At 44.0% G+C, this 12,426-nt stretch overlaps 1 protein-coding gene across 3 annotated transcripts in view; it reads right to left on the bottom strand.

Moving 5' to 3' along the window:
* Positions 1-12,426, bottom strand: part of HHATL (hedgehog acyltransferase like) — a 337,378-nt gene that overhangs the window by 221,522 nt on the left and 103,430 nt on the right. For all 3 annotated transcript variants that reach the window (XM_069211017.1, XM_069211018.1, XM_069211019.1), the window contains exon 9: positions 9,036-9,071. In XM_069211017.1, the coding sequence (XP_069067118.1) occupies positions 9,036-9,071 (36 nt within the window). The remainder of the gene's footprint in view (positions 1-9,035; positions 9,072-12,426) is intronic.

Raw genomic sequence — 12,426 nt, forward strand, 5'->3', positions numbered from 1 at the left:
TTCTGGTCTTCCTCTGCAGGGGTTTTCAGCTAGGCAGTCCTTCTTCTTGTTGTTGCAGGAATCTGATTTTCTAGGGTTCAGGGTAACCCTTAAATACTAAATTTAAGGGCGTGTTTAGGTCTGGGGGGTTAGTAGCCAATGGCTACTAGCCCTGAGAGTGGGTACACCCTCTTTGTGCCTCCTCCCAAGGGGAGGGGGTCACAATCCTAACCCTATTGGGGGAATCCTCCATCTGCAAGATGGAGGATTTCTAAAAGTTAGAGTCACTTCAGCTCAGGACACCTTAGGGGCTGTCCTGACTGGCCAGTGACTCCTCCTTGTTGCTTTCTTTGTTCCCTCCAGCCTTGCCGCCAAAAGTGGGGGCCGTGGCCGGAGGGGGCGGGCAACTCCACTAAGCTGGAGTGCCCTGCTGGGCTGTGACAAAGGGGTGAGCCTTTGAGGCTCACCGCCAGGTGTCACAGCTCCTGCCTGGGGGAGGTGTTAGCATCTCCACCCAGTGCAGGCTTTGTTACTGGCCTCAGAGTGACAAAGGCACTCTCCCCATGGGGCCAGCAACATGTCTCTAGTGTGGCAGGCTGCTGGAACTAGTCAGCCTACACAGACAGTCGGTTAAGTTTCAGGGGGCACCTCTAAGGTGCCCTCTGGGGTGTATTTGGCAATAAAATGTACACTGGCATCAGTGTGCATTTATTGTGCTGAGAAGTTTGATACCAAACTTCCCAGTTTTCAGTGTAGCCATTATGGTGCTGTGGAGTTCGTGTTTGACAAACTCCCAGACCATATACTCTTATGGCTACCCTGCACTTACAATGTCTAAGGTTTTGTTTAGACACTGTAGGGGTACCATGCTCATGCACTGGTACCCTCACCTATGGTATAGTGCACCCTGCCTTAGGGCTGTAAGGATTGCTAGAGGGGTGACTGACCTATACTTGCATAGGCAGTGAGAGGCTGGCATGGCACCCTGAGGGGAGTGCCATGTCGACTTACTCGTTTTGTTCTCACTAGCACACACAAGCTGGCAAGCAGTGTGTCTGTGCTGAGTGAGAGGTCTCCAGGGTGGCATAAGACATGCTGCAGCCCTTAGAGACCTTCCTTGGCATCAGGGCCCTTGGTACTAGAAGTACCAGTTACAAGGGACTTATCTGGATGCCAGGGTCTGCCAATTGTGGATACAAAAGTACAGGTTAGGGAAAGAACACTGGTGCTGGGGCCTGGTTAGCAGGCCTCAGCACACTTTCAATTGTAAACATAGCATCAGCAAAGGCAAAAAGTCAGGGGGCAACCATGCCAAGGAGGCATTTCCTTACACGCGCCTTCCCAGGCACCACGTTGAAGGCCTCAGCGCCTCTCTACAGTTAGGTTGTGCTTACAGACATCTTTAGCTCTTTAGAGAGAGCTCACGCCATCACCTACCACACAAGACAAAATACAATACATATACAAACATAGATATAAACATACATACATACAAAAAAGGGTCTTTTGGACAGCCCGTTTTAGCAATGGACTTCTGCAGTTTAGCTGGCATTGGGCATTGGCTGATATGGTCCTCCGTTTGTATTGGTATCAGCCGATGGCATTTCATGGGTGTGAACTACTTAAAAAAGTAGTCCACATTCATTTCGTGATTATTGCACTGCTTTTTTATTTTTAGGACTGGTCTAGGTACAGTTTTAGCTGTCTCGTCAGCTTGATATTTCCAAAAAATTCCTAACAAAAATATATACATCTATATATGAATAGAGAGACTTTCAGGTAGTTTGTGTGTATGTGGGTTTCCCTAAGCCCATCCCAGTGTTTGAGCTCCTGTGCTGGGTGGAATATTGTATTGTGTGGAGGTAACCTCCATTTTTTGGGCTATAGGGTGGGGTCGGGCAGGAGTCTACAGTAAAGTTACATTTTATCTTCTTTCCACTCCCCCCTTCTTTGCTCCACCACGATGGGGAAACTGAAAACTAGCTTCGCTGTGCCACAGGCCCAAGGACATACCACTATTGATAACTTTCTGGTTAGGGCCGTTGGGGTTATCTCCAAGGAACTTGAACTGGCTGAACAGCGTCTTTCCCTTTCTGCTGATGGCAATTACTTATCTTAATCATCAGTCCCCCGCCCACAGCATCCCAGTCAATGCAGAGACCTTGTCTTGCCTGGTGAGACCTCGATCACGTTGGGCGCCACTATCGAGGGAGAGGTTGAGCCTACTTGTGTGGAGTCCAGCCCAGGATGTACTGGGAATGGTTCAGTGGCCAACACTGAAAGAGAGTTCAAAGTCCAAAGCAGGGGTCCCAAATACCCACTGACCACAGATAGTTCCGGTATGACCTCCGTGCCCCCCACTACTGTTCCCTTGGACACATCTTTTTGGGACATTGTAGGGACCTTCCACCCTATTTGATGGTAGGTTGAGGCCTATCTATGCCCGTCTTGCCACAATCGAGGAATCTTTGAGCCCTGGTAGTAAGGGACTCACCGAGGGTCCTACAATACAGCCACTTTGCACAGACTTAACTCCAGCCCAGACGGTCTTGCAGCCTCCCCATAATGAACTGATCACAACCAGGGTCACTACTAGGTTTGCTTCTGGGGCTTTTGGGGCTCATTTTAGAGGGGACAGACGGGGGAGAGGGGTTTGAAATGTGGCCCCACTTCAGGAGCATAGAGTTTAACCAGAATTGCCTGACAAGCCACAGTTTCATCCTAATGCCTTCTCCGTGATCCACCTCGCTCCGGAATCATGCCCATATGTGGTTGTGCCCACAAATGTACCTAGTATGCCCTGCAAAGCTACAGAGTCCACATCAGAGCTGAAAAACAAGGTGACAGATTGTCTCTACTCAAATGTGCAGTGTGGCACCAGTCTGCTCAAAGAGTTCCTTTTTATACGCAGGGGTAGGAGCAGTGGGTGCCCTGCCTAAGAAGAATCCAGGGGATTGTATCATTGTCAACTTTTGTCATCCCATGGCTGCTGGAAACATTTTGGCTCAAGCAAGTGCAGGCACCGCCCGGGCCAGTAAGGATTTTATCTCAGGGATTCCTATATCAGCATTTGGATCCAGTTAAAGAAGGTTGCATTAACAGGAAAATTCCTCTCCAGCCTCTGTTCTATGCAGACCAATTTGTGACTAAAAACAAATTTATGGCTCTTCCTGGCCTTGAAGATAATGACTGATGGGGCACTGAGGGGCATAATGGTATCATTGTTTTGGGCCCTTGTGATGCCTCCGTGATCACTAGTTTGTGTCCCAAAGTATGAACTTTCGTCTCCACTCGTATCACTCTGGAAACTCTGAGATTTCTAGTTTGTCTCCCCAAAGCATGTGCCCTCTTCCAACCTCAAATCACTCTGAAAACCTGGGTCCGCCGAGTGAGCAGTGTAGCTTCCACCCAGTAACTGTTTTACCTGCTGCCTCTTCCCATGTGGTAGATGGGCAGGGTGTGGACAGAGGGTCAATATCCCCCCTAAATGCTACACAATTTAGATCACAAAGCTAAGTCATCTTCCCAGCCTAACACTTCCTTAAAACTGTTCTGTTGGAAAGTTGCTGGTTTGGTCTTAAAGATGTTAATTGAAGAATGGGGTGCGATCATCAACAACTACAATATTATTCTTCTGCAAGAGACCTGGGCTACGGGTGACATCCTTTTTAATAGATACACTTGCTATAATCTCCATGCTAGCCCTTGACCTTCTCAGTGGGCTATGGTGGGTTTGGCTACTTGGTTCAATGTCAACATTGGTTGCAAAATTGTGAAGCTGCAGTCTTGGGGGTGGGGGCGGTATGCAGTCCTTTGATTTGAAGTGGGCCTCCAACTTTGGTCTGGTTTTAGTACATTTTTATAATAATGATTTCTCAGTTAGTAGTAACCAGGTCTTTCGTCAGCTTTTTGATCTGTGGACACTGTGGCCAACAAGAATTTATGCTGGGGTTTGCCAGTCAATTCATTTGTGGGTGATGATTTTAATGCAAAGTTGGGGGCTGTCCCTATATTGTCATCATTAAATTTCTCTCCCTATCCCTTTGATGATAGACTTGAGATAGATATAGATCCTATGGGGGTTCTTTTACTTACCTTTCTGACAGCCTACGACTAGCAGAGTGTTATTACGTAGCACTAGCCAAGCCAAGTCCAAACATATACTGGAAGGGGGCCCGGTTCCACAACTGATTATATTTTTATTTCTAGGAGTGTGCAATAACTTGTCTCCAATGAGATGTGCTGCCTGTCATATATAGTGATCATAAACCTGTAATGCTTGCACTGAATATTTCTGTAACAGGGCCATAGGGAAAAATGGGATGCAAGCAGCCTATCTCAACAAAAGATGCAGGGTGTAAATTAGTATGGCATTCTGCAACCCGATGTTGATTATGCATAAAGTTACTGAGGGGTGCAGGGGCTGATTAATCACTTCTTATCTGAGGATGCAGGTCCCAATGTAAGGTTGGCCAGCTTCACAGAACTAAATTCCTATATCCGGGAGCTGCTTATGAAGCCCACAGAAAATAAAAATAGTTGTAGCAAATTCAGGTTTGATAAGGCAAGTAGAGAAGCAAACAATCAGCTGAGAAAGGAACTGAAACGTACCCCCAGGGACCAAGAGGTGATATGTGTTTGTAGAAAGGCTTATACCTAGGCACTTAGGAAGAGAAAGGCTGACATGATGATGGAGAAATTGAGGTCGTGTATGCCTGCCAAGCTAAAGATCGGCAGGCTTTTTGGAAGGCTGTACGTGCTGGCCTCTCTCCAGGTTCTGCCCCTAACAACATCATTAATTATATAGGGAGACAAAGGGGTTAGTCATTTCAGCAGCAGAATCACCATTCCATCGACCACATTAACGAAAGAGGTCCTGGCGATTGTATGTTTCCCCTGAACATTCAATTTTCTTATGAGATGATATTCAATGCTATTGTTAATAGTCCATCAAAAAAAGACCCGTCCCAGATGGGATATTTATGGATTAAGATGTGGGCTCCTTTGCTTACCAACATCATTAATTCTGCCTGTAAGGTAGGGTTTCCATCATCCTGGCACTCTTCTACCATCGTACCAGTGTTTAAAAAGAGCAATGCGCAGGACCCAAAGTGCTATTGTTCAATCGTGTTATTGGATCCTACTTTTTAAATTATTGGCAGGGCAATATTGGACAGGTTCTTCCTGTGGCCCGTGGAAAAAGCAACCTCTCTGAGGTCCAAATTGACTTTAAAAAATGTCTGGGTACTACTGAACAAATTTTAAATCTACACCTTCTAGTATCTAAGCATAAGTATGCTAAATCTAGTCCCCTCCATTTGGCATTCATGATGTCTGATGCACATTCAGTTGCTAGAACTGATCCAAGCTCTGGGATACTTTAAGTATCCTGGTCTTGGAGGGGGATCTGGTGACCTTTTTGTGGTGCCTTCATCTGGACCTTGTTGCATCCATGAGGTACGGGGATTGAGGTGAGTGCTCAGCCTCTTTTTCAGTGCAACGTGGGGTTCGCCAGGGATGTGTGATGGCTCAAATTTTGTTTTTACTGTATATTAATGGGTTAGAAGCTGCTTTAAAGAACTTTGAGGCTGATGTCCCTTGGACTAACAAAAGATTTGTTCCAGCGCTCTTATATGCATATGATGCTGTGTTGTTTGCCAGGACCGTCCATAGTCTAAAGGTTTTAATCACTTCCTTTGTGCTGTTTATGAAGCATTTAGAGCTAGAAACAATTTATCAAAAACCTTTATTAGTGTATGTGGCCCATAAAACACAAAAACTCGTTGCAGAAATATATGTGGGAAATGTATTTGGAAAGTGACCTTATTTGGGCATACTGTTTGGCAGTGGGTGCACCTGTGTAAAATTGTTTGTTGCATGCGGTACTAAGTACTTGGTAGTGTATGCTGCTATTCTGTTTTAGGCGAGACTCAATTAGAGTGCTACTTTGTTTCCTACAAGAGCAATTTGCAACCTCATATTTGCACATGCCCCTGGGATGAGATGTCACCCCGGACCCTGTTGCACTTTGTCTTTTTCTGGTAGGTTTTACATCCCCTTGATTAAACGTTCTTTGTTTAGGGAAGCACAATTTTAATAGGTGTAGAGTAGAGTTGCTATATTTGCTACAACTGGGCTCTCTTGATGTTTGCATAGCAGTAGCTCTTTATTGAAAAAATCACTTTGCCTGCATAACTCTATGATGTTTTAATGTCATTCTTTGGTTCTGACAGTCATTCTATCATGTTGTATTGGATTTGTATGGGCTTCCTTGACCTTTTTGTGTATTTTTAATTATTTATGAATTTTTGTTGTATTATGTGTCTTTTATGATCTGCTTTGCAAGTGATCGAAAAAAGAACGAATTCAATTAATGGGTTATTTCATATGTTTGCAAAAATTAATTTAAATTAAAAAACATCACAGGCTTGGCAAGACCAGGTCTTTGCCAATGCGTATTGTGTTGGGAGGGCCTCTGTGCTATCTCTCTCTATGTGCTTAAATGCCCACTCTCTTCCAGCTCGTCTGTCTAATACAAATGCTTTCCTGTCTGTCCTGTTCCAGGGTTGTTAAAAAAAATTCCAAGGGGAACGCAGTTGCAAAGTACTAGTGGTCCCCTTACTTGACTTTTTTTTTGCATTATATTTATTGTTTTTCATTCTAAAATGGCCATTGGTCATGTTGGATCGGTAAAGTAAAAACAAAGCCAATCTAATTGCCAACGAGTCACGAAGCATGCATAAGCATTCCTCCTGATGCATCTGTGTGCGTACACAGCAGTTTTTTTACTTTATTATTCTGACACGGCTGAAAGCCTTGTCGAGAATTTCAACAAAATAAAATGTGCACAGATGGCCAACAAAAACAAACATTGATGTAACTGGTAGGTTTGTGCTCACCTTTCTTTTGGAAGACCTATTGTCTTTGCCAGAGGCTGTTTTCTTAGGTCTAGCACAAACAATTTTAGCGGTCTCATAATGCTCATGCAAACAACACAGAGGCTGGGTTCAGCCTCGTCATCCCTTGCTTATTGTAAATTTCATTAACAAAATTGATGAGCGATTAGTCTTTTGGCACAGGTCATTCGTGGCATACCTAGTTTTTACATTGCACCAAGTCATCTGGCTATTTTATTTCTGCAGAAGTGAGATGAGCTCAAATAGGCACTGATGTCCACTTTTTTTGTTTCATTTGTTTGAAGCAGCTGCTTGCTGACTTTACAAAACATGACATATTAAGTAAGTGATTCACCAACTCTAAAGAATGGTACATATTTAATATGCTTATTCTTGACATCCATGGTGTCCAAGACACGCATCGTTCCACTTCTTCCAATTTACTCTGCAATCAGCTACTAGGTGTGCTTTCAGTAATTGTAATTTTACTATAACATTTGGAAATTCAGTTTACCGAGCATTTCAGAAGGTTATATGGCAAAAAACGTTATAGAGCATACCTACATTGAGATATGTCCAATTAAACAGATGGTTTATATAGACCCTTAGATTAAACACACTTGACAGGAGTGAACGCTGAAAGTATAATTCATCTTGATCAGTAACACTTTCATGTGGCAGCCATAGAAACACTGGGCCAGATTTAATAAGCAAGTTAGGATGCTGTGCTGCATTGCGTGAATGGAAGAGAGCAGGAACTGCGCCATATTTACAAAAATATTGCACGGTTCAGTTCTCTTCAAGTTCTGGTGTACTTGTGGCTGCCTAGTGGCCAACGCAGGTGCACTTGCGTCTTGTCACAGGTGTGCTGTGATCAGAGTAATTTTGCTGCAAGAAGGCATACCTTCCTACACAAACAGTATCCTTTGAGACTTACTGCTCTGTGTATAATTGCAGACTGGATTATACATGCCAAGAGGAAGTAACAAGGAGAAATAATGATGTTTTTCCTTGTTACGCCAGTCTCAGCTAGGCACACCATTTTGGGGCAAATCTATGCTTTCAAGTCTTTAGTATATATGAGTTTGTGTCAAAATAGGGGGTGGGTGCAGGGGAGCACCCATGCTCCACCCATGATAATGCCTACCAGATGCAAGGTAGCTCAAGGCATTGCCATGTTCTGTATTGAATTACTTATTATTAAAAAAAAGCCATGAAAAGCTACACAAATTAGTGTTTTGCGTGGCTTAGTAAATACCATAATAGATTTTGCGTCTGGAATGTGTTAAAAAAGTAACCCAATCCAGGTAAAAAACATGTTAATAAAACTGGGCTCCTGGCTGGGAAAGGGCATAATTTACTCAGACCCCAGACTTTCCACCTATGATGAGGAATCTGACAATCACAAAACCTTGCGTCAACATATTTCAGAGGATCTACTACATTATGTAAATTATAGTTGCTCTCCTCAGTTCAGTTCCACAACAGCTAGTTTAGAATGCAAACTCTTTACTTGCAGTATTATGGTATTGTAACTTCCTAGAATTGTACATGTAAAAGTTAGTTTTACCCAGATTAGTTTTATATCATTTTGCAATGCTGTGGGCATGTGCATATATGCCTGTAGTATTGTCTCAGTGAACATATGAGCCTTTCTGTATGTGTCCTGTGTCTCCACATGTAATATTGGCAAGTGTGACTGTATGTATGTACTCTGTGTATGCCTCTAGTGATTTCCAACCTTGCATGGTTTAGAACAAAGACAGTTTTAAAGGTTGTGCCAATGCTTGTTACATCAGCCTTTGCAGAAAATAAGACGTATTTATACAAAGAAATACACGACTAAGACATAGAGCAAACTGCCTGTTAAACTCCTGTTACCGCACATATCAGAATTATGAGTTCCACAGTATTACCACACACGCTGCAAGTTGTATCTGATATATACGGATACGGGCATCATTTGTTGGTTATTAGGGCCAACAGGAGGTATTTACAGTGCCCAGAAAATACTCAAATCATGGTATTGACAGACACAGAGTACAGTAACTACTTCATCCTTGTTTGGCTCACTCGCGGTTGAGGCCACGTTTCAACAATCAATAAGTCAAAGAGACATTTTGATCATGAACATTGTATAAGTAGATACATTACACTTACTTGCACAGCCAGTCATTGATACCCCTGTCGAAATGTCTATAAAGAAGAGATAAATAACATTATCCAATCAGTAACAACTAGACCCAATCCGAAGACATTAGTTAAGCACTGTACATTTTCTACAGGATATGTTCTCGTCGCATGAAAGTTAAGATTCTGGACACATTTAGTCATATAGGGGCGCAAACCACAAACGCCGTCTGGTGGCATGGCAGTGGCAGGGACCCAAGGTAAAAAATGGGTACAAGAATTGTGTAATTGACACGGTGACAATTTGCACTTCGCATGCCTACCTGTGACACCTGTGCCTATCGTATTCATAAGTAAACTGCGAATGGTCGCAACCAGCTTGACTTTCAAAGATACAGCATAGTTAAAATATCCCATTTGAGAAATGGGAGTCTTGAATCAGAGACAAAGCACAGGATAGGTATTTGTGAGTTATGTCCACAAAGGAGATAGGATCCACACTCACTGAGCGCCCCAGGTCTAGAGTCCATTGGAATACCAGGCAACCCACCTAGTTTATCGAAAGTAAGAATCTCTTCCAGAAGATATGCATCATGGACAAAAGGGCCACGGCATGGCAGTGGTGTAATAGGGACAGACCAGAGGAACCTTTTTTTACCCAGTCTCAGAAGGACCCCCAGTGTGTGTTAGGATATATAATGGATGGCTGTGGGCTTATTGAGGTGAATGACAACGAGGAGAGGCTGGAAAATAAAACTTGAGATCAGTCCTAACAACCTGAGCCAGAGATGTCGATTCAACCTCGAACTCTACCAAGTATGGAAGAATGGTCAAGCAAGTTAAAAAGACAAATCAGTGACGAATTACCCTGGGAAGAGGAAGGCACGGGTCTGGATGGCAAACAATGCTTAATTCTGGTGCGAAACAGTACAACTAGTCAAGCATGATAGTCCCATATGCCCCAGCCCAAAGTCTAAGGTGCATACTTATACTTGCTTTGCACCGTTTTAGCATCATTTATTTTTAAGCTAAAACGGTGCAAAGTTAACTCAATATTTAGATTTTGACGCAGACCTGTCTAGCATCAAAATATAGGGCTTGATGCCATATTGTGAATGCGGCAAACTACCTTGCGCTAATTAGATGCAAAGTAAGCGTTCCCGTCCACAATATCACACTAACCGTCAGCACCTGATTTATACTCCGGCGCAAAAATGAGGCGCATGGAGTAGGCAGACCCAAATAATGGTGCTACACCTGCTTAGCACCATTATTTAACGCCTGGGTCTGACCAGGAGTTAGGGGACCTCTTGACCCAACCCAAGCCCCAGGAACACCCCCATCCACACCAGAGGGACACCATAGGATGGGGGATGTAAGTATAGATATATTTTCTTTATTTCAGTGCCATTGGGGGCCCTGTACATGGGGCCCCATGCCTGGCATTGGGTATGATGGACATGCCCAGGGGACACTGGTTCCCGGGGCTGACCAATGGGGTGGTGGGCATGACTCCTGTCTTTACTAAGACAGGAGTCATGTTTGGGTGGTAGTGCATCAGGAAATTACACTAGTCTGGTTAGCGGCATATTTATCGCTGCTAACCGGCCTAGCAACATTCCTGGCCCACTTTTCCCCTCCTGCCCCTCCCTGGCTAGTGTCTTTTATGTAGACGCTAGCCTGTCCTTTGCGCCATCGTTCGCCATTCCATTAATATGACACCCGGCTGACACTATCGAATGACGCTAGCAGGCGCAATGGATTTTGCCGCAAGTCTGCGTCAAAATCCATAAATATGGGCCTAAATCGTCTAACCCCAAGGCGCCAGATAGGAACACTTGACCTACAGAAACTGTGCTACTGCAAGTGAAAGGAGATGCAGAGGCAAAAAAAGAAGAAACATGATTATAGCATACACAGGACCTGGTCACTTAACCTTCATCCAAGAATGATTCTTCCCAAGTAAAATGGAGGGCGCAAACAAGTCCACAAAAAGCCATCCAGCGCCACTGCAAATGGGACACTTTGGCCCACAGCAGCCAGACCATCCAATGAACAGCAACATCTCAAATGCAGGAAATTATATTGATCCTGTCAACCAGGGGGTAAAGCCGGCTGAACCACTGTAGCCAGTGTGTGTGTGCGTGCACACGTGTGTGTGTGTGGTGTGTTGCATTTGAGTATGATGTGTTGTGGTTGTGTATTTGTGTGTACGTACGTACTGTGTGTGTGTACATGTCTTTGGGAAGTGTGTCTTGTATGAGGTCTTCAGAAACACCTAAAGCTATCTGTAGGTGAAACCTAAAATCAGTGATGGTGGAGAATGTCATCTCCTAAGGACATCAGAACCATTCTATGAAAGATACATTCCCATAAAGTTATTGATGATGCAATGAGTAAACGGTATTCCACAACTGCATGTAAGACTGGAAACGGAATTTGGAAAGATTAAAAACTCCCACACATGGGGCCAAATGTACGAAAGCTTTTTCCCAAAGATACAGAATGGGTAAAATCCTTTCGTACATCTGGCCCATGGTTCTTGAGAGAAGCGCAATGGGCAATAAAGGGAGCCGGTGGATACTCCGTGAATGATGGATTACACAGCGTGTCACATATGGGTACTAGAGAGAAGCACCATTAATTTATAACTTATTATACTGTAGTGATCTGTGCACTTTCCGAGCCCCGCTCAGAAATGATTCTGTTTGTGTTTATTTGTATACTTCTATGCAATCCAGAAAGTGCATATCGCAAGGGACACAGCATGAAGCACGACCCCGCAAGCTCTATATTTTGGACCAAAGGAAAGATGAGTCATCCATGCGGATGTTACTACCTTGCAATTCCGTCACTATGACTGTAGGGATTGTAAAAAATCATTGAACCATTCTGTCCTTAATTACATTTTTAGAACCAATTTTATTAGTTTTTTCAACAGAAGCATACAACTCGTCACATCAGCGCATACTCAACACAAGTATACATATGCCTGTGCCCCGTACAGGACCAATTCCCAAGACCCATGTTACAGATATATTTCTCATTTAGAGTAGAACAATATGTGTGTTTTAATAGTGCAGGTTCCCTTCGGTTTCCACCCCGGACCTCCCATCCATTTGGACCAAATTTTATTATGTTTCTGTGGGCATCTTCTGGCCTCGAAGACAGGTCTCTCCATTTGGGCACACCAGTCCACTCCTCACTTCCATTGCATCACCGTGGTGGGAGTGTGGGGGCGCTCGCTAGCCTGTGTCTTGCAATGTATAGCTTTGCAATCATAAAAGCCATTCCCACCAATTGTTTATCCACTCGGGAACCCTCCGTCCCCTCCATTAACCCCAACACGACCATCTTAGGCAACATTTCCAGTGTCACCCCAACCACCATATATAGCTCTGCCAACACCTTCTCCCAGTAG

This window comes from Pleurodeles waltl, chromosome 10, assembly GCF_031143425.1.
Source record: "Pleurodeles waltl isolate 20211129_DDA chromosome 10, aPleWal1.hap1.20221129, whole genome shotgun sequence".
NCBI lineage: Eukaryota > Metazoa > Chordata > Amphibia > Caudata > Salamandridae > Pleurodeles > Pleurodeles waltl.